This window comes from Manacus candei, unplaced genomic scaffold, assembly GCF_025592945.1.
Source record: "Manacus candei isolate 608988 ecotype Guabito, Panama unplaced genomic scaffold, ASM2559294v1 h1tg000082l, whole genome shotgun sequence".
In the NCBI taxonomy this organism is placed as follows: Eukaryota; Metazoa; Chordata; class Aves; order Passeriformes; family Pipridae; genus Manacus; species Manacus candei.
In genome coordinates, this window is record NW_026138130.1 from 1,647,980 (window position 1) to 1,671,231 (window position 23,252).

Here is a 23,252-nt window from a genome sequence, read left to right on the forward strand (position 1 = left end):
GAACACTTAGCACCTTCCAGAATGGAGCTCTGGAGAACACAGAAAGGCCTTAAATCTCCACTCAAGGAAAGGACTTTTGGCAGGAATTTTCAGAAATTATGTTATTGTGTAAAGGAAAACCTATTATTGATTTACAAGTAAAGTTAACCTTCCAAAGGCCAGGTTTTTATAGCTGTTAAGGCATATACCGAAGGCTGGCTGATACTGATGGGCTTTCCAGAAACATTTCACACTGGATTTCTGAAGTCTCTATCATATTCCTGGGCATCAAAATAACATTGAAATACCACTTTCCAAAATGTAGACATTTCTAAATGACAAAGGTTCTCTTGGAAGTGCTGCTGTAACACATTTATAGAGCATATTTAATTTTCTAATAGGTCAATTCAATCAATTATTTATTTTTCTGCTATTTTACAAACACTCCTTTTCAGAATTAATCTTCTCAGCATGTCTATAAGGTAAGCAAAGATTATCTTCTCCACTCTCTCACAGTACAGAGCTGATATGCCCTACTCTAAGCGAGAAGCCCTTCTCCCTTTCATTAAAAAAAAAAAAAGGAAATAAAAAACACACATTGGAGATGCAGTAAACTATAACCAACTCCAATGAAGTGGATTTATTTTAAATTCTAATCTTGATTTTTGTATTAAAAATGGTGCACTTGACCACAGAAGGAAAAAGAGAATGGTCCCACACAGATTTCCCTGCTTTTACATGCAGTTAGAAAGAATCTATAAGGATGGAAGAATATGACTCTTGCATGTGTAGAGATACTTTTCTACTGTGTTGACTTCATAACTAAGACTCTCTTTTTCACTTAATTCAATCAAATTAGACTGTAGTACTGATTATGCTCATATCCACAAATCAGCATTTTAACTGAGTTTCCATGGAAACACTATATTGTCCCTGTTTTCTTTTTAGACAATGCTATGCTTGTTTAACAAGTTTGCCGAGGACAACATGTTTTGTTTAAGTTACATTAACTGGAGCCAATACTTCCTAATTACATTACCAGAAGAAAAATTTACAGCAGTACTTTTACCATGGGAAACCCTCCATTGTTCAGCCCATCTTAATCCCTAAAATCTCAGCATCGCCACTGCTTAAAATGTGTTAACTGGTCTTATACATATAATTTTTTAAAAATGACAACATTGCTCTTATCTTACAATATGAAAGCAAATTATCCCATGGAATGTGGATTTCTGTGAAGCTTCCACCAGAGAACATCTGCATATGAAGGGTGGTGTAGTGGCTGAAGCACTGAAGGTTTAGGGCTGTTCCTGGCTCTGCTGTTTCCCTGTTGTGCAACCACAAGCAAAGCACCTTTAGTGTTCTGTGCTCCATTTCCCCAGCTGTGAAAGGGGAGGAAGGATGTTTCACATTCTAGGAAAAGGGATTTGAATTCTAGGAACAAAAGCAATTATAGCTAAATATTCTTACAATCGGTGTTATAGATTAGGGTGCAATCTGAAAACAGTCATCCCAGCCTGGGGGAGAAAAATATAGCAAGGTTTGACCTTTAAAACTGTAAGACAGAACGGGAAGTCATTTATCCAGAAGTTAAGGTCGCTCTTCCAGAAACACTGGATCTACTGCTTTATAAAAGGTTAGAAAATAATGTATGGCCAGCTGATGGCACCTGGTAGAGTAGATAATGTTTAGTTTTCAAGGAAAAGCCTGTACTACAATTGCATGAAATACGAATGTTCACTTAGGTGCCTGTGTTTGAACATAACATCTCCAAATCAGCACAAACTACAAATGACAGTGTTCTGTTCTTTCTTCTTTCTAATGGGTTTATAGAAAAGAAACTTGTAGCAGTAATTAATGAAAACCCATTTAAAATCTTATTGACACCAAAAAACTCCAAGGTGTGGCAATTACTATTTCACTAAACTGAGCACATGATGCATAACTTCAGCTTCTAAATGCAGTCAGCCTGCTCCTCCCAACGAGCACTTTAAGAAACAGAGAAGTGAGTAGTACTGTTCTTTGAGCTCATCTAACTCTGCTGAAACAAAGAGATGGAGAGAAAATGGACACTGTCACTCTGAAAAGGGAAAAGGATAAAAAGTCTCAGCCAAAACGTGAGTAACCAAGCTCAGCCCTGCCATTATGATCCAAAATAACATACTGCAGAAGGAAATGAAAGCAAGTAAAGATGAAAATACACCCTTTCCATCCAAGAAAGCTATAGCTTTATGGAAAGAGGAAGCTCAAACAGGTTGGTAACTTTTGAGATCCACCATAAATTGAAGAGTATTAAAATAGAAATGCCTTTGAATAAAAAGGGACTGTATTAAATGATAATATGTATTACCTGTACAGTTCAGCATCACTCAGTGGTGATACAGAAGTCAGGTACAAACATGGAAGGCAAAAAGATGAGATCAACACTTAAATGTTGTCTGAACTTTAGGGTTAATAATCTACTTTTATAGAGTACTTTTTCTTTATACTTGCCCACAGGCATTTCAACTGTTGTTATAAATGTTATTCTCTCAACTAATCCATATGTTTGAATCACAAAGTTCATCCTTCAGCATCTTAAGGGACAGTGAAACAGAAACCACAGTTAAAAGCTTAGAGATAACTTTAGTTAGTACAAACAAAAACTAGGCATAGCTCAGTATTATGACTTCATAATTTATGCCAATCTTACTAAAACATTTTCCTTTTTACTTAGCAGACACCCTGTCAGCCATTTGCTACAATCCTCCTAACAGATGTATTAAAATGCAGTAAACAGTTTTCCTTTTTACAAACCAAGAAAAGGAAAATATTATACACTGTACATACTTTATCAATTCTAAAGAATAGTGAAAAAATATTCTATTAATGAGAAATCATAGAATGAGGACCTTTAGGGATTCTGAACATGAAAACAGGAAATCAAAACAGAAATACAGAAGACCATACAGTCAAAATAGACAAGATAATACAGAAGAGGTAAAAGGAGTGTAAGAATAGTGAAAACATAGTGTTTCTTAACAATTTAAATCTGTAGTGTCCTTTCTTTCCCATTAGGTTATCCCAGTCATGTTGCTTCATTACTGCTGGTATAAGCTGCACACCTACTTCTGATATTTCATAGCTACAGTTTAAGGGTTTGTTCTTTTTTTCTTTTTTCCCCCTCTTTTTTTTTTCTTTATTTAAATGCCTATTGTTTTAATCCTGTACACATTTCCTCCTAGGGTATCTGAAATCCTTAATCATGGTCTCAACATTTCTCTCCCACATTACACTTTTAGAATCAAGTTCCACGACTTTTAAGAGTTATGCTTACGTCAGAGGGATCAAGAGGTTTAAATTTCAGTACCTATTAAATAAATTTAATTATCCAACCAGTTCCATTTGGATACACTGTTACTGTTCTTTGTTAATCTAGAGCAGATTTTCCAGTATTGTAATTCTCATTAATAAAATGCCCTCTGAAAGAGTATTTTCTTTTTTAAACAAAAAAGTCCTCTCAGTGGTCTGTTTCACAAATTCTAAACAGAAGCATCATTATCCTTTATACTAGCTGAGTTTCCCAAGGATTTATCATGTCTGTAAACAACAGAACTCGCTAAATTTGAGGGATGAGAAATCCATCTATATATCTGACTTACCCTGTTACTTCATTTAAAACACTCTCGGGAGAAAAAAGGTGTTTTAAAAACATCCTTGGTGTTTAAAACCTGCTGACAGGTTAAAAATTGGGGGGCAGGGGAGAGAGAAGTATAACAGCATGCCATGTGATCTCTGGTTTGTTGTCATATTCAGAAGATTTTTGGTGCCTGCTGCTGCAGCACCTAAAGCAGTAGGGATGACAGAGAAATCCAGAGAGAAAAAAGAGACTAGAAAAGCAGCAAACTCTGTGCTGCCCTGTGACATCTATCTGCTATTGAAATGAAGAACAGCAGCAGCAAGTCCAGGTATCTGGCTTGTTCCTGTTCACTGGAGATAAATGATAAAAGTTTACAATATCCTTACACCACCTGTAAAATGGTCCCATAAGCCACAAACGCTGCCATTCCAGGCCCTGTTCATCCATCATGCTCAGAGGTCTGCTAGTTACAGCTGCCACATACCAGTACTGAAGAGGGTTACACACTGCTAACAGGCACACTATCATGTGATAGCAGATGGTCCATCACACTTTACCTGCTGCAGGACAATTGAGATTCTTTCAGGAGTTTCAGGCTTCAACCTTTTCTCTTAGCAGAAGATCATCGAAGGGAAATATTCCATCAAAGCTCAAATTCCAAAGCTACTGAACACATTGGTCCTGATCCAATGGAATACTTAAATTTCTACTGATGTTTAAATCCACAAAAATTACGTATTTAACATTTATCAGCTGCATAATTTTAATGTTGGGTTGTTTAGTACTCTGATGAAAATGAAAAAAAAAAACCTCCCATGGCTATTTCCAAAGTGTTGCAAGAGGTTTAATTATTTGATTTTTTACTGCAGTAAATATATCAGCCCTGCTTCTGCAAGTTCTTGGGTTCAAGCGACTACTAAGGCAAAGAGAAAGAGTCCTTTTGAGCCCATAAATACAGAAGTTCCCAATATTTTACAGTGAGTAAGTTTTACTTAACCACTACAATTTGCTTTAAAAGCACAAAAGGATTCAATGAAGTACGAGTTCAATTTTGTAGTACAATTGGTGAGCAGCAGTTTAAGAAGCATTTATTGCACTTTACAATCTTTCTTCATACACAATGAACACTTCAAAAACCTTTTACAGAAGTTGTTCAAAAAAGGTTTTCCAATTCTTATAAGAACTGGCCTAGTAAATCAACCATTCAAAATGCACAGGAGATTTATATATTGGTCTTAAGTCTGAGTCCAGGGTGAGCTATGACCATGAATAGAAATTCTGATTAAATATAAAAATAAGGAAACAAAAACACGAAGTAAAAGCTTAAAAAGGAAAATTGTCTTTGGTGAAAAATAAATAAACTATCTAGAAAAATAGTGAATTATCTCACTTTTAACATGTTTAAGAGTGGACAAAAAGCATCTAAAATGCCAAGATAAAACAAAGTGTACACCTGTCCTTATTTTACATGTGGTTTTCTTGCTCCTATTTTACTTCTTTCACTTATGTTAGCTTGATGTCAAGCAATATTTTTTTCTATTTACAATAATGGCAAAATGAATTCATTAATTAACTCTAATCATACTGGCGATACATTCTATCTATGGATGCTCAGCATGCATAACAGGTAGTAGACATTAGTCAGAAAATGACTGAAAATGGAATCTGCACCCCCTGCTGCTATTTTTGATGGAACAAATACTCTGCTGACACATAATCTGCCCCTTGCAGCAACTTCATCTAACTTGCAATTAAGGTAGAGAGGCCCAGCATCTCTATTCCCTGTGCTTCTCCTCATTCTGAAGGCCTTGCATCCACTCTGGTAATTTTTCTACCTACCAAAGCACACTGCAAGGCTGGTCTTTCAACATTTTCCAAGCCCTTCTCACCCTCATATAGTTCTGCTCATTTAGTAATAGGAAAAGGAGTACAAGCAACTTCTAACAGCAGTATATTAGAATTGTAATATCACAACAAATTGCTGACTGATCTACCTACTGGGTTGAAAGTCTTGCATCACTACAGTGAGAAAAACAAAAATGAAGAAAACTGCAAAAAAGGACCTAAACAGTTGGTTTACAGGTTTTGAACACAGACCTGGTTAGCAAAGACCTGGATATGAACATTAAAAGGATTTTCCAGTCCAAATCAGAACAGTGGTCTAGGGAAGAACAAAGTTCTGACCGAAATGGAGAAGGTGCTCGGAGCAGCAGCCCCGGTGGTACCAGGGGCACAGCAGCACACACCTCCCCAGTCTGCAGCTTGGGCAAGTGCCAGGTTGTCAGGTTGCCCAGCTACCCCTTCCCCCACTGCAAGCTGCCACCTGGAATGCAGCATGTTCCAGTTCATCTAGTCCACTATTACATCTCACATACTGGCCTCTTCTAGAGGTGTCAGAGGAAGGTGTAAAAATTCCCATAAATAATAATTATGGAAAAAAACCCTGCCCACAGGGAAAGGTTTCTCTCCATAACTTGTGTCATTAGTGGCTGATTAAAGCCCTTAAGAGTGAAAGTTTATATCCCTTCTAAATTATTTTTTTTCCCCCATGAGGTAACTACAGTTCCAGATTATATATGAATCCTACTAATCTTCTGGCCCAAGGATAACTTCCAACAATGCATTTCATAGATTAATTACACACTGTATAAACAAGTACCAGATGTATCTAGGTAAGGCAAAACAAGCCACTGGAAAGAAGAAAACTGGGCTCTTCCCCTCTACAAAATCACAATTGTCTGCCTGTTTTCTCATTTTTAGAGCTACACAATATTACTTCCCACCTGAAGGGACAACGCAGACACAAAACTTTTTAGACATCATCGTGTCTCCTTATACCTGATAATCATATATCCTCATAGCCAAATTTGATGTCAATAAATTTTAGCTGCTATTACTCCCCTCTTATCCTATCTAAGCAATAGGATGTCTGAAGAAATCCACACACCCACCTCTTCTGGAAAATGTGGCCAGCTTTTTAAGGTATAAATCTTCCTTGAGAGAAATTTAGTTTGATCCATTGGCTTATACTTCTTCTGTGAAAGGCAGGCCAAACCAGGATCCAGGGTTTTCCTCTATGTTTTGTCAACTTTTGAAAACCTAGTACCCTGCCAGGAAAAAGTTGAAAGGGTCCTGAGCTCTTAGAGTACAAGGACGGCCCTTTTAGAAATAAAAGCATGAGGGACTCATGGGTTTCTTCTGTCCTGTCATCTTTGTTTTCAAAGCATTCTGACTCAGCTGGGAAAGGATAAGCTCTTTCTACTACTGTATTTTTTTAAGTGCCAGTTAAAGGGGAAGACTTTTAACAACAGAGGTATGGGTTGTTTCACTAACAAATATGAAATTATTTTTGGACCAAAATGAAGATGAGTCTGCATTGCCCAAATTTTTATTTAAGGTCTTCAGCAAGAGCTTGGATGTTTTACCAATCTGGAGACACATGTTACTAAGGGGAAAGCACATGTGGTTTCCCTGAAAGTATCTCAGTTTTAATTCCTTCCCACTCCAAAGCTATACTATGCTATACTATTTTCCACTATAAGGAAAATAAATCTAATAAAGAGTATGTATAGGAATTGTCTGCTGTGGTCTTGGGAACATTTTTTAATGTAATCATGTCTGCCTGGACTCGATATACAATGCAGTGGAATTCGAATCCTGTAGCTTTTAAATATTTGAAATATTTAAATTGTTTCCTTTCTGCTAGAGTTTAATTAACAGAATGTTCTTCTGTAAAAGAGATGATTCTTACACATAGGACTCCCCTTGAAGCAGATGGCAGTAATTGCCGCAACAAAGAGTTTGCTGGCAAAGCAAAGACAGAACTGCCCCCACCAGCCAACAGGGATCAGATATTAGTTCACCGCTGTCTCACTCTGCAATGGGAAACATACCTTGCTACAACAAGGCACAAGCTAATTTAAGAAGTTACAATAACACAGTTGCTGCACCACATCAGACAACTGAAAAGAATCCTGCTGGTGGTTCAAAAGGCCAGAAGTAGAGCACATTTCATGGTTATTCTGTTGCTGGCAAGTCTCTACCTGTGACACAACTATAATTTTCACCACATCAGACTTCTCCGTCACAACCAAAGTATTATTGCTAATAAATGGGAATAGGACGTGGATTATAGGTTGGGGAAACTTCTGTTTACAAAACATGTGCATTCAGAGTTCTCAATACAAGAAAAAAATGGCCACATCTACATGAAAAGCAAATCGACAGATTTAATCATATGTTTCCAAATCTGAACCCAGCATGAAGATTTTCAAAAAAGTAATAACTTCTTATACCATGATTTTGAGTAAACAAAACAACCTCTGCATTATTGCTGGAACTGAACCTCCCACAGTGCTTAACTTTCAGTGACCTTGTCCTATGAAGAACTCTTTAATATGGCACATGCTAAAAATAATACAATTTTATTTGCAAAGATTTACCTAAAATAGGAGAGGCAGTTAAGAGACATTCTTTAAGCTCACTGTTAGATGAAATATACTACTGTGGGAGCTTGTAAACCCACCTGGTCAGGAAACATTAGTTAAGACTGAAAAATAACTTAAAAAATAAACCCTTTGAATTAATGAGTCAAATAAAATTTCATATACCAAAGGGAATTTAAAAGTATGAATTAGTCTTATCAGACTAGAAAAAAAGAACATAATAGCTAGTACTTCCTGCAACATAATCAAAAGTCATGAAAAGAGATGTCACTGATACAAGGGATGAGTTATTCCAAGAGAGAGGGATGTCATCTCAAGCAACAAGCACCTGACCTAACTTTGTTATTTGAAAGAGTATTCATAGCTAGCAAGGCTACAACTTCTAAGGACATTGATATTTTATAATAGTCCTTTTTACATTTAGTTCTGTCTTTGCTAAAATGATTCACTGGTACTATTTAAGACAAGTCTGTTAGTATGTTTTTTAGAAAAGCTTTTTGCATTAACCTGACATTACTTAAAGTATGGTACAGATGATCTTCAAGCATCTTTCCCTCTCTCTTTGTAAAGTTGGGGTTAATCAGTATGACTGTGATAGCAGGTTATCTACATCTACAGTATTCCTCTGCACTGAATCTCAGCCTTTATCCTGTATCAGGATGATGTGTCATTCATCAAGAGTGTCAAGGGTAGTAATGGTCTGCAACTCACAGCAGTAATCCTGGGATCCTCAAGATGAACAATCATGTTTACTTTATAGAATGCCAGTTTTTCCATGTTCTCCTTCACTGCTCTTTGGGTCTCTTGACTGGTGTCAGAAACAATTCAGCAAAGCATACAATAACAGCCACAGCTCTCCCTTGTGAACGAGGGTGCCAGAGGGTTACATACAAACCTTTGGTAACTAAAAGGGAGCTGTGGAGAAGAGGGGGTTACTTTCTTCACAAGGATGCATAGTGACAGGACAAGAGGTGAGGGGCACAAGCTGCTCCAAGGAAATCTCTAACTGGATGCAAGACAAAATTATTAATGCTGAGGACAAGTACACACTGGAGTAGGTTGCATACAACTGGCCTAGTAAATATCCAAGTCACAGCTTGACAGGACCCCAGATAACCTCTGGTAAAGACCAGACGCGTTAAGCAGCAGTTTGGACCTTCTGATCTGATTTTTCTATAATTCCTTCCATAGTGTTGCTTACAGCATATAAATTTTGCCCTAGAAAGTAAGCTTTGTGTGATCTTTTCAAAAGGACCTAAAGCAGAATTTGTATCCAAGAAAGCTATGTTACATTTAAGAATAGGTCTGAAAGCTTTTGATTGAAAAACTTCCCTCTCCATAGGTCAGCTAACAGATGGAGTGACCATATGGCCTGGAAAGACTTAATTATATACCAGATCTCTCATTCCTTTCAACACCTTTGAGTTCCTTCATAGTCACAAGTCACTTATCCTTTTATTGCTGTAGATGGCACAGCATGAATGAGTTATACTGAAGAAATAACAAAGAGACAAGTCAAGGCACCACATGAACACACAAAGCACAATTTTAAGTATCATCTGCTGCTTCTTTCCAATATCTTGGAAAACAAATTTATTTGTTCAATATTCTTGGTGACTATAGCAGTGTGTGTGCCATTTTTACAGAAGGAGCCACCAGTTCTGCATTCCCATGCAATAAAATCCTGTCAGCACAACTAATGGATGTCAGATGAATAAGCTTAAAAGAGCAAACAAGGGCACTGTCAAAACTATGTCATCAATCCACAGGTCTATTCCTAGTGATATTATACACTCCAGTGCCTCCACTCACAGCCCAGGATAATCAGAATCCATATTCAGAGTCATCTGATCTTGTAAAAATTGACACAGCATAGCTAATAATCCACCAGAATTCAGAAAGCATACTGGATAGTAGAAGGCAGCTTTATTTTTGTGCTTTGCATTTGATGCAGATTAAATAAATTGAAAAGGCAAGGCTATCAGGTCATTATTTGTGTGTTACAGCTGTCCAGTTAGAGTTGGGCAGACACTCTTTGCATGGCTTGTTGACTGATTAAGGCAGAGTAAGTCTCTGAGAATCATAAAAGACGAGGTAGGGGGGATGGGGTGGAAGACTGTGATAAAGAAAAAAATAAGGGCTGATGGAGTAACTGACTGGAAGTAACTGCACTTCTACACAAGCCAGAGATATCACCTAAAAAAACCCACGGAAAGGAAACTGGATGAGCACGTGACAGATTTGAAGTGGGAATCAGGACAGCGTTTGTTACTGTTCTACATCAGAAATCTGGACCGAATCCTCTGCCAGGGAAAGAGCAAGCAAAGCGGAATGAAAGGTGAGATACTGAAGCATTCAGATTAATAATGTAATTTTTCTCTTCTCTAAGCATTTCCTTGCTAAGCAAGTGTTTATTTTAACTCTACATTGGATGCTGTGTCTGTTTCCAAAGCCAACTGTTGCAGAACAGTGTAATGAACTGAAAGCATTGCTTACCTTGCTTGCAGGAATGCTGAATTCTTTCAAATGAATTCCACAATGAAGAATTCAGTATTGCAGATGACCATGTATAATTTTAATGTAAATACTATTTCGAGTGAAAATTAGTGACTAGTTTGTGCCTTAAACTGTAGTCTCAAAATAAAACTTTCATTTATACATTTATCATATTTCATACTATAATAATACACTGTTATTCCATAATATGATATTCCCTGACAGTAATTAAGGTTTTATCTCTCTAAGTCAATAAGCAGTAAGTCCGTTAATTTCCAGAGGTTTCAAGTGGCAACAAACTAAAATGTTTTGCATTTTGAAATAATAAATAGTAAAAACTATTTGAGGAATCTCAAAACCAATGTTGCAAACAGATTTATCATTCTGGCTTTCTCTAGTCAAATAAAATCTAATTATTCAACACCATCTGATTCTTGTTTCAAAAAAAAAAAATCATGCTGTGTACATGAACATAGCTTTAAGTGGCACCTTGTTTTCAAAGTTAAGATCATTAGGAAGACATAAAAGGTAAAAACTATTATTTTTTTCAGTTAAAACTACCTGAACATCAGAGAGCAGCAGATACTTATAAATACTAAATACTATGAAGTACTCCTGTCAACTCATTTATCTTTTTAAAAGCTTGTTAACAAATGTCTGTTGATTGTTTAGAAACCTGTGTCTATAGGAAGTACAGCTGGTATTCAGATAAGGGAATTTAGGCAAAAAGCATAAACATAGATATTTTAAAGAACAAACTTACAGAATCTGGATTGCTGGAAAAGTACTGTTAATTGCTTTTAGAGCAATGTCTTTGAAGCTTGTTATTTTTTTGATGTTACATTGACTTAATTCTTTTAGGCAGTAAGATTGTAAAACCAAAGAAAAATACAAGTTCTACTGGTAATTCTTCTGACACAAGATGCCTTAAATTTGTTACTACCACAGAGAGACATTTCAGTTCAATAATTTTAGAAACTCTGTAGCATTCCCTTCAAACATCAGCGCTCTACTGATGGCAAATACTCCTGAAAACCATTTGTACTTAAGATAAAGCCATTGCTTCATTTTAAGACTACGGGAGCACTAACTTAATTCTGCATTATAAAAGTACTTCAATACTACTGCAATTTACTCATGTATTGCCAAAGAAACACGCTCTCTTTAAGCTAAATTAATGTTTATTATGGAACTGTATATCTTCTGGTCATGTTTATGACCCGCATATTGCCAAAAGACAAACATTTTAAACTCATTTTAAATCTTTCACATTTGATACAGGCAACTGGCTTTTCGTTTTGAGTGTCATCTTGTTAACACATGCAGCTCATGGATGCCCTGACAAATGCCTGTGCCACACAGCTTCGAAGACTGCAGACTGCAAGAACAGAGGATTTACTGAAATCCCTCCTCGTTTACCTCCTGAAATTCAGATACTACAGTTGCAGAATAACCGTATCTGGAGAATCAACCAAAATGCATTCACTGGAATGCCGCTACTCAAAATCTTAGACTTGTCCAATAATTCTCTCTCAAGTGTGGCACCTGGTGCTTTCCAGAAATTACGGTACCTCCAGGTTCTAAACCTAACCAGAAATTTGATTCATTATATAGAAAACAAGACTTTCAGTTTCCTCCCACACCTAAAAGAACTGGACTTGTCGTCCAACAGCATTATACGTTTGCCCGAGACTTTTGGAAACAGCACAGGGAATATAACACTGCTCTCTTTGAAGCATAACAAACTTCAGAAAATGGAAAGAGTTCTGTTGGAGTCACTTCCAAATCTGAAAGTGGTTCTCTTCAAAGATAATCCCTGGCAATGTAATTGTAATGTCTTTGGCCTGAAACTGTGGCTGGAGAGCTTTCTATACAGAGGTAAGGAATTTTTCTCACTAAAATATATCCTTATGCATGGGTCAGAATATAAGTGCTTTCACAAATACAGGTGGCAAACTGGAATCAGGGCAGAACTTCATATTAGCACACAGAGAAAGAGAGAAAGCACACCCACACAACCATACAGTGTGTACAGATATGTTCTGCAAACGTGCAGTGTGTGCATGTATTTAGATCCATATCTTTATGTATAACAAATATATTCGTGCCCATACATTTGCTTTAATTCTACCAATATATTTTTGCTAGAAACTAACCTACTGTTTAAAAGCTTTTTAGTTGTTGCATAATGGTAAACATCAAGACAGATATCAGTGCCAATTAAACTGTGGAGAACTCAGGATTCTAGTTCCTCTATCAATTATCACTTAGTAGTTCTATAATATTGTAAGAATACCTAGTGTTGCTTCTTAATTTTTTGCTAACTAGAAGAGGTACTAAATTCGTTGACAATTTCCTGACAGAAATGTGTAATGGCATCACATAAGGAAAAGTGAATTTTATAAATAGAAGTAGTCATGTTTTGCTCGCACCTGCTTTTAAATATATTCATGAGTTATGCTGTAAAAGAGATAATATGATTTAATTCTAAAGGAATTAAGTATTAAAAGAAAGTAATTTATTTCTTCCAGGAGGTATGTTCAGACTGAGAATTCAGAACAGCAGGGCAATTTTCTTTTTTCTAAATGAGGCTTTGAGACTTGCATGTGACCAAACTGCTGATTACCTGTCTGTATATGGAAGTGACACGGAGCAGGTTGCAACACTGCATATATGAAAGTGGTCCATGTGGCCTGTGACTGAATGGAATACCATTTTCAGGGATAAGAACTCTACAGGCCAACTGGAAAACTCTACTGGCTGTGCACTGACAAAATTAATACTGGAGTAATCTTTGGATGAGGTAAATTCACTGCCATAAGCAACCTTCCAGAAAAGAGAAAAGGTTAAACTCCTCTAAGTGTTAAAATCTTAATGTTTTTGATTGGTAAAATATTACATTATCGCAGGGATTTATTTTTATTATGCTGGAACTATTCCCTACAAAAGAATTCAGCAGGGGTTGACTTCTCTGTGCAGAAGAATGTAATGATCCAAGATAAACATATCAGATTATCTTAATTACTCTGCAAGCAGCATAAATATTGTAACTTATTTCAAAAACCAATGTTGTTTAGAAATTCAGTGATGCCCTTCCATCTTTCTGAACACTGACAGATTAATTAAATTCAGTGACATGGAACTTACAAATTCATTTTATCAATAAGTTTTAAAGGAAGCCCAGTTTTAAAGACTCGCAGTTGCAGGATTTCGACTATTTATCTATATCCACATTCAAACTAGCACGTTGGAGGTATCTGGAACCATGTTTTGGTTTGGCTATTAAAGGCCAAGAGACCTGCTATGCTCAGATCTGCCTTGGAATATCACCAATATTTGTGGAGCAGTCTCCAGATTTCAGTTTGGGTCCATCTGTGTTCTCTACTTTCTCAAAGTCTTTTCAGGATGAAAATTTCTATGCCTGGCTTTAGCTGGAAGGTGCATTGTTTGGATAGAGAAGAGAAAGAAAATTCAGTTAATTTGATCAGTTAATTTTAAAAAATATGCAAACATTGTTTTTGGCTTTGTGGACTCCTTGACCCACTACACTTCTAAAGCCACGTGTATTGATCAATTAGGGACCTGAGACACACACTCCACATGCTGAGGAACAACTGTGTGATTGACCAGGACTGTGGTTTCCTACTTCACTGCCCATTATACTAAAAACATCCTCTGGGAGAGAGTGGAAGCTGGCTCTAAGCAATCATGAAATTCAACATTTGAGCAGGATAATAGGTTGATTAATCTTAACTCATTATATCTCTGTACATTTTCTTACCATGAATCTTGCTTCAAAATATTTCTCATGTATCCATACAACCTACTGAACTTTCTCTTTGCCTTGTTATGGTTAGCATATGATGTCAGAACAATGACTATTTCAATCAAGTGGGAAATAATTTCTAAATATACTGTATCCATTTCTCTCTATAAAAAGAAGCAATGGCTTGAATTTCAGTGAGTCGAATTTGCTGTTAACAATATCTCTTTGTTTTCTTTTATGACTTAGTTCTTAATTTTCTACCACTATTGGGGTTTTTTTTCACTTTTACACCCATAAAATCACAGATAATTCCTGATTAACTACTTCTTGAAAATATTCTCTTATTTGAGTGTTAAAGTGTAATAATCTCACCATTGACCAAACTGAAAAATGCTGAGGAACAACTGTGTGATTGACCAGGACTGTGGCTTCCTACTTCACTGCCCATTATACTAAAAACATCCTCTGGAAGAGAGTGGAAGCTGGCTCTAAGCAATCATGAAATTTAACATTAGAGCAGGGTAATAGGTCTTTAAAATATAGTTATAAATCCTTAAAAGTACGAAATCGAAGCTGATAACAAATTTACTTCAGGTTTCTATTATTTTTACATTAAGACAATTTAGAAACCATCAAATCTCAACATCATAATTAATTTCATTTGGGGTTTCTTTTTTTTCCAGGAGGAATAAGCGACGGCATCGTCTGCGCGGCGCCGGGGATTCGGAAGGGAAAGGACCTCCTCAAGGTCCCCTACGAGCTGTTCGGGGCGTGCCCCCTGAGGACGGCTCATGCCCACCTGGCCAGCACTCACCACCACGGCTGGGAGCACCGCAGCTCCCCGAAGCACGGCCCCCACGGCGAGCACGGCGACGGCGGCGGCCGCGCCGGCTGCGAGCCCAAAGCCAAGGCGAGGCCGGTGAGCCTGCGCCACGCCATCGCCACCGTCGTCATCACCGGCGTCGTCTGCGGGATCGTGTGCCTGATGATGCTGGCAGCTGCCGTTTATGGTTGTGCTTACGCTGCAATCACCGCTAAATACCACAAAGAACATTTGGCCCCGGTCAGACAGCACGGGACTCCAGAGGAAAAAGAGCCATTTGATAGCTCCTTGGCTTGAGTTACTTCTGTCTTTGGTTGCTTGAAAATAAAGCCCTCGCTTCAGCTAAAAGGCCTGGAGTCTAAACAGGATTGATTTAATAGTAATCGCTGGGGTTTTTTCATTTTTTTTTCCCCCATACTTTTTTATAAGGTAAACATATATATTCCTTGGAATACCTTCTAATACTTCATATAAAACAATGCAAGTTTATCTATATTTTGTGCATGTATACTCTGAAGCCACTATTTAAGGCCAAATCTTCGTTCGCGAAGCCCAGCCATGACTGACTGACTGATGATTTAAGGCCAAGCATTTGAGGTAATGAAATCTTGATATAGGTACTTTAAAGTATTCATTTAAGGTCAAGTGTTGGAGGTAAAGAAATATTGATATAGGCACTTTAAAGTATTCCACTATCCTTCACTAGCTCTTGATGCAGTATTAGACCAAGATACAACTTGTGGGGCAGCTACAGTCAGTGCCCAACAGGAATGACCCTTCTGCAAGGGAAAATAGAAAATAGCTACAAATTACTATCTTTTTTAAGATCTATACAATTGACAATCAGTTTTCAAACCAGCCAGTCTATTCACTGGCACTGATAATGTAAATGTGTTAAAAGCATTTCCAAAAACGTGTTTTCAACCTTCCAATCTGCCCTAGAAGGCCACAATTAAACATAACATCCATCACCTAACCTAGAAAATAGGAAGTACCTTGTTAACTATCACATATAATTTCCGAATTACTTAGAATTAAAGAGAGCTGAGAAAATTCTGAAGAAAGAAAGTTTTGCATGCAAGCACTGAAATGAGGACACAGATATGAGGAGACTACCTGATATCCTGCTGGCATACGTGCTTGCTACAGACATTTCTGATGTTATTCCCAAATCCAGATACAAGTGTTCCATTTTGCAAATACGAGTGTAGATGCAGCCCCCATCACAGTGCTGCCCTTCAGTATGAGGACAATATAGTTGCATGTTTACATGTTCTCTTTCACAGAGAGAACATTCAGCTGAATTCACTCAAGGGTCCCCACCTTCACTCTCTGCAGAACTGTTTTGCCATCAGAGGAAATTGGAGCCAAAGCCATTTGAATAATAGAGGTTTAGAACTGAAAGAATATTTTGAATGTGCAGAAGCATTTTTTTAATAATTCTTGGAAGTTATTCTAAGGCAACCAACACAGATCAGCAGCTCCATTTACCTTTTCCAAGACAAGATAAAACACATTTCAGGCTATTCATGACAGATGTCTAATGTGTTTCTAACTCTCTCCAATGACAGGGATAAAGACCTCCCTAGGAAGCTAATGCAGAAATCAAGAATGTTTACAATCTTGAGGAAAATGTCCAAATAACAGTCTGTAACAAGGGCAAAGGGACGCTGTGTCATGGCATTCAGAGACCTGCTCTGTCCTTCCAACAGATGGATTCCAAGATGAAGCTCTGTAGCTGTTCTAATAACAGCCTGAACTGAGTAATGGGCTGTATGGCAGGAGTCATGTAACCCTTGCTCTTATCTACTTAGTAATAATTGCAACCTAAATATTAAAGCTCATTCCTGCATCTGTAGTTACTTTCATGTCCAGAGAAAATTAAGCATCTCAGGCTTAATCTAAATCTAGCAGGCATTGAAAACAATCAATTACTGTCTCTTCTTTTTTTTCTTTTCTTTTCTTTTTTTTTGTTTTTTTTTTTTTTTAACTGCTAAGTACTTCATATCATTATTAGGCTCTGCTCATTCTTCTCTGTCCTGAACTAAATAAACCAAGCTGTTTCAAATTTTTCCTGCAAGGCCACATTCTCTAAACTTTTTTTTCTTCCCTGCATTCCCTGAAACCTTTTCAGTTTTTCTACATTTAGTTTAAAATGTGGTAGCCTAGATTGGGCACATTGCTTCAGCTGAGACATCAACAGCACAAGATTTTTAGAATATTTACATTTTTTATGATATCCTAATATTCAGAATATTTGTATTCAGGGTTTTTCCTCTCTTGAAATTTGCTTTTTTTTCCTTCTAAATATTTGGTAAAGCCTAATGAATAATCTACTTTCAGAGCTAAGACATTTAAATATACAAATCTACGTTTTCTATTCTTTTATCCATTTATTGACATAATATTTTACAAAGCAAAACACAGCTTTTCAGATAGAGAAGACTGAAGTAAGACAGTATTGGATCTTATTGCCCATGGCCCAGTAAATGAGTTTGGAGCCATGCCAAATCAGTGCTTTTCTACAGTGACAACCTAAAATGAGCACACTTGCAGTCAAACTGCAGATTCTAAGATGAAAGTTAATAAACTTCTGACTGCCAGAGAGGTTTCACCCACAGTGTTTCTAAAGGCTCAGACGGAGTAATGCAGCTTCCAGCAAAAACCAGTTCACATTTCTGATAGTTTTAAGCAAAGGAAAAACAAGAATTGACTTGCTATCTCCTAGTCAGGAATAACCCAGAACATCTTCTTAGTCATTAAAAAGAGAGTCCTATCACCAAAAACCTTTCAGGCTTTCCTTAATGTAAGATCATTCATTAAAAAAACCCACAAAACCAAACAACAAAAAACCCCCAAATAACAAAGAGTTAAAAGGTGAGGAAGAGGCAATGAAGGGTGCAACATTTAAAGAACTCATTCCAAGTCACACTGAAGATACTTCGGGATTTCACGCACACACACAGCTGTAAATTGATGTGCAGTTCTGCCAGAAAGCAAAGTACTTCATATTTCCATTACTTCCCTCTGTTATAGGGATAGAGCAAGCCAATCCATGTAAAATCTGATTCCATACTTTCTAACACCCTGTTTGCTAGAGGAAAAAAAAAATCAAACCAAAAAACAACAACCCAACAAAAATCCCAGGGAAATTTTTCATTTAAGTTTTATAAGACTATATATGATATTTACAAAAGAGTTTGCAGTTAACAAATTCCAGTCATTTCTGATGATAAGCTAATAACAAATACTGAGCAGAGAAAAGTATTGATTCAATTGCTTAAAGTAATAAAGGTAAAATTATTTATTTTTTGGTAAACAGAATGTTTGACTACTGATAAACAAAGATAAAAGCCACCATTTATTGTCTATAAAAATTATTGACTACAACAAGTGGAAGACTGAATCTAGGGATTCCCCATAGAACTGCCCTTGATTTGTAAAGCTTAGCAATGGACATCTGCCACTGAAATAATTTGTCTGCACAGATTTATTTTTCAGATAAAGGTTCCCCAGAAAGCTTTATTGTTCTTCCAGCAATTTCGTGAGAGTATTATAGTAAGCACAGTAATTTTTTCTAATCTCTGTGAAAAACACTCTTCCCCCTCAAAGTCAACAACATATCAGGACACACTACCCTGCAAGATATTTGAAAAGACAGAGAAAGCACACATACTGTTGTATTCCTGTCCTTCATAAAAGGTTCACTATATTGCTTTGTTTCCAGAAAAAGAGACTTTCTAAAATTTCATTTCAGAACACAAATTAAAAACTACAAGAGAACAATGTTCTTCACAGAAAATGACCTACTATAGGTCATTTATTTATATTTATAGAGACTATATCTATATAGAAATACTCAAAGCTTAAACTAAAGCATACTTGCTTGCCATATTTGTCTTCCCATTCAGAGCTTCAAAAAAGTCAAGCAAAATTCAGCTTCATTATTCTCTAGAAATGCAATGTCCAAACAAACTCTGGATCCCTCTTTTTGAACATCAAAGTAGCACATTTAGTGACACTATTCATGGTTTATCTATCATTAACAACATGAACAGGAAAATACCAAGTATTACCTAATAACCATCTATCTTTGCTGCCCAGGAGACAAGGACACACAGGTTTTAATTAAGCATCCAGAAAGGATGCCTGCTTTTAAAGCTTTGCTCTTTGAACTCTCCCAGAGTTGGCATAGTAATAACAATCATAAGAGAGTCTTGGTATGTCCTGAGCTCACATTACCTGAAAAGTGACTGTATGTTCCCCAGACAAGGGGGGAAACAGGCAGCAACACCAGTCACAGTAAGTCACAAGAAGGGAGAAGGAGTAGGAAACCAAAAATAAACAAACCAACAACTACATATTTCATACCTATCTCCAAGGAAAGCTGTGGTTTCTCTCTCCTGCTGATTGCAGAGGGATGCCCCCATGTTTTAGGGTTATGTACACTGTGTGTTCAACTTTTTTTGCATAAGGCTTCATCCTCATTTCGAGACACAACACATGAGAAAACACTGTTAATATTTGGAAATATAGTCTACTGGGGGGAAAATAGTCAATCCACAGTACTTAAACTGGTAGTAATGCAAACATATTCATGTGATTGCAGCTTCATACTTGCACAGCATTACTTGAAGTTTTCCAAAGGACCCAGTAGCTCATCTGCTGCCCTGTTCTGCAATCAGGGATTTATTTTGTTGGCATCAGAATTATTTAGCAAAATGCCCCTAGAATCTCATTGCTATTAGATCACAAGGATCTTCCTCATCCACAAATTACATAGTACTAAAACCCAACCAACCAACCAAAAAATCCCAAAAGCAAAGTAGAAGTGCAGAAGCAAAGAGCAGGTGCTCTGTGCCATTTACTATACATATGAATACTACACATGGTGGGATACTGTTCTAATTCATCTGTCAGAGTTCTGGATTCTCTAAGAGCAAGTGGTGAGGGAAGTCCTAGAATTAGATAGAGGTTAAATTCTCAAGTTAACACTAGCAGAGAACTATCTTTAAAACCCCTGTTATCCAGCTATTCCACACACTAATTCTGTGTGGTGAAGTGAAATTGAGACCAAATGGAAATGAATGCAAATGTGTGAAGGGTTGTGACTATGTTAGCTAACTTCAGGTTCCCTCTCTCCACACATTACCTGCAAACCATCTTTCCCAAGTAATGGCTCCCAACCTAAGTCTGCAAGTTCTTTAATGTTAGACTATACAGATACACATCTCAGTTTTCCTAAAACTGAAAACATTACTAATATTAGATTTGTGAACACAAAGATAATATTCAAAATGAACAAGAAACTCTGGAAAAACATAAAGTAGTGGTTTTCTACCAAAGCATGAAAAACATTTTGAGGGATTTGCTAAACATTACTGCTGAATATAATCTTCTGTGGCTTATAATGTGGAGTAAAGATTAAGTAAATCACTGTCTTGCCTGACAAGGAAAACATCTATTTTAGAATGCCTCAAAAATTTGGTTGGTGTGTCATTATGATGACATATTCATTTTCCCTTAGGCCTTCATACTAAAATGCAATTTTATAGATGGCATCATAAATTTTAAGGACTGTGTATGGCAGTGACATTTACTTGAATGTACTTAATGATATACTAATACAAAAGCAATATATGTGAGAAAGAATAGAAAAAAAATTCCAAGCACTACAGAGCATATGCATTTACTCTATTTGCCACTCTAACAACAGTAGATTTCACCATTTGTGAAACATTTACAGTGTCTGCCACTCCTAGAAATATCAACAGTTAAAACTACTTTTGATTAAGCCATTGGGAATCAGTTTTTCAATACATGTTCTAGGAACTTGTTAAAAGAGAGATGTACATTCAAACCCCATTTAAATTCACTCAAAAAAACCCTGAATGTAGTGTTGAGGTCACGTATATACAAATATTAACACATAAGAAAAAAAAAAGGGGAACACAGGGTGAAGAGCAAAATTTTTGTGTCATAAAGTCACTGATTTTCAGATACAATGTCACCATTGTCCTCCATGAAATTATAAAAGAATCTTCCTTACTTAGAGCCTAGATCAGCAGAAGCCTCAGTTACTTGAAAACTGCTATATTCACAAATTTTCCTTTTAAATTGCTGTTCTGTAGAAGCTGATTTAAACAGGAAGAATGAAAACCTGAAGTGTGACCAGTCTCAATAAAACTGATTTGTACTTCAGAAGTAATATGAGATTTTGGATCTTTCCTGTTCTCAAGGCACAGCTTGAAATATCTTAAACAGCAGGACCATTAGGATCACTTTCCACTAGCCAGAATAGAGGTATTCAAAATTGAATGCCAATTTTAACAAATCAGTGATGAAATTAAATCATTACCATCTTCCTTAGCTTATGGATGGGGAAAAAAAAGGAGGTCTTAAATATTCAAGCTGTGTCATTTGAAATACCTGAGGGCTTTTAGCATCCTGACTAGGAATATTTAACATGGAATAACTGAATTTTTTTGCCATAATAAAGTTGGGGTTTAAAGTTATATAAAAGAGAGAACAAATAAGGTGATGGATGAGGACACCTGTAAAAAAACTCTCTCTAACCAGACTTTGGAGTAAAAACCTTGAATTTGTATATGGGCTGGTTATAAAAATAAGGGATCAACTTCGAGAAGTTAAATACTGGAAAAGTTAGATACTGTATCCTGGTATTACTTGGAACAAGTTGTTTGACAGAATAAAACACAATATTACTTGTTTGCATAGTAAGTATTTTTGGTAAAAGCATTTAAAATCAAACTTTCAGTGAACAGAGGAGGTTTTTCTTCAGTTTCGGTAACATGTCCTACATTTGACTACAATGACCTGCTCATTATATTTTAAATATATTTTAGTTCATATTTAAATATAAATTATATATCTATAAACTAACACTTAGGCATGATCTATGGTTTTAGCAGAAATCAATAGTAGGTGTTTCTTTTATTCTACTAAGCCATGAGTGCATATTTCTTTCCAAGAAATCTCTTACAAAACAAATCATTTCTATTAGTCTCACAGCACTAGTGTGGCAAAGAATAGGGAGTAACCCAATCTTTGGCAGCATCTACTATGGAATTAAAGGCACCTGCCATGCATTTAAGGACAGATTCCTTGCAACCTTCTCTGTCAGACACCCACATAGAGACAAGCCACTGTATAAAGTTATGAATCATGGGTGGTAGAAAGTATCTCTCATTTTTGTTTCAGCTTTTACTGCTTGGCAGTAGAAAATGTGACATCTGTGAGAAAAAATTGGCCATCTTTAATCATTCTGAAATTAATAGATGTATTCTCTTGAAAAGACTACATAAAAAAGTATTACTATTATTCAACATGTTCATACAGGGTAAAATCTAATCCTTGTGAGCCTGGCATTCTCACAAATCTTTTGGTAACTTTTGCCACAGAAGATTCTGAGAGCAGCTGATTTTCCAGCCACAACCTGTATGAGGAACGCAGCATAAAGAAGAAAAACAAACACACCAATCAAAAATCTTGCAATTATGAAGAAAACCAGATTTTTCTCTTCTGTCCAAACAGAAATTACTGCAATTGCTCTTTTTATGCAGCTTCAGCAGAGTAGAATGAGTCAGGGTAGATTCACAGAGCTATGGCAACGCTTGAATGCACGTCCCAGGCAATCACTGCTCTTTGATAGAAAATGACTGTAAACATGCCTGTACATAAGAAAAACATAGATTTCTTTTCTCCTCAGAATTCCACTGAATAAGAGAAATTTTCAGATAGTGGGAGTAGTTTCATTTCTCACTAATTTAGCTACAGTGAACTTCTGTTAATATACTATTCTAGTTAGGGCTTGCTCGATTTCAGAAACTACAGGTCTCGTGTTGGTAAAGCTTTTTATATGTTTTTAAAATGAACAAATTAAACTTTTACTTGATTTTGACTGAAATGAAGAGTATGTATGCAAGGAGGACTCGGTGTTTTCTAATTTCAACTTTGATAATTAGGAAGTCCAACACAAAATTGATCATATAAAAAAAATTGGTAGAAAATAAATAGGTACTCTTTCATCGTACTTTGGTACCATAGAAACAAAACTTTTTTTGAATTCTACATTTTTAACAATTGGTGGCAAAAATAATAAAG

At 36.5% G+C, this 23,252-nt stretch overlaps 2 protein-coding genes across 10 annotated transcripts in view; one reads left to right on the forward strand and one right to left on the reverse strand.

Annotated features, from left to right (window-relative positions):
- Nucleotides 1–23,252, reverse strand: part of CACNA2D3 (calcium voltage-gated channel auxiliary subunit alpha2delta 3) — a 482,761-nt gene that overhangs the window by 52,047 nt on the left and 407,462 nt on the right. The window lies entirely within an intron of this gene.
- On the forward strand, nt 5,787–15,425 carry LRTM1 (leucine rich repeats and transmembrane domains 1). The gene is made up of 3 exons (XM_051811631.1): nt 5,787–5,883; nt 11,821–12,417; nt 14,989–15,425. Exons 1-3 carry the CDS (start codon nt 5,787–5,789, stop codon nt 15,423–15,425), a joined length of 1,131 nt encoding a protein of 376 aa, XP_051667591.1.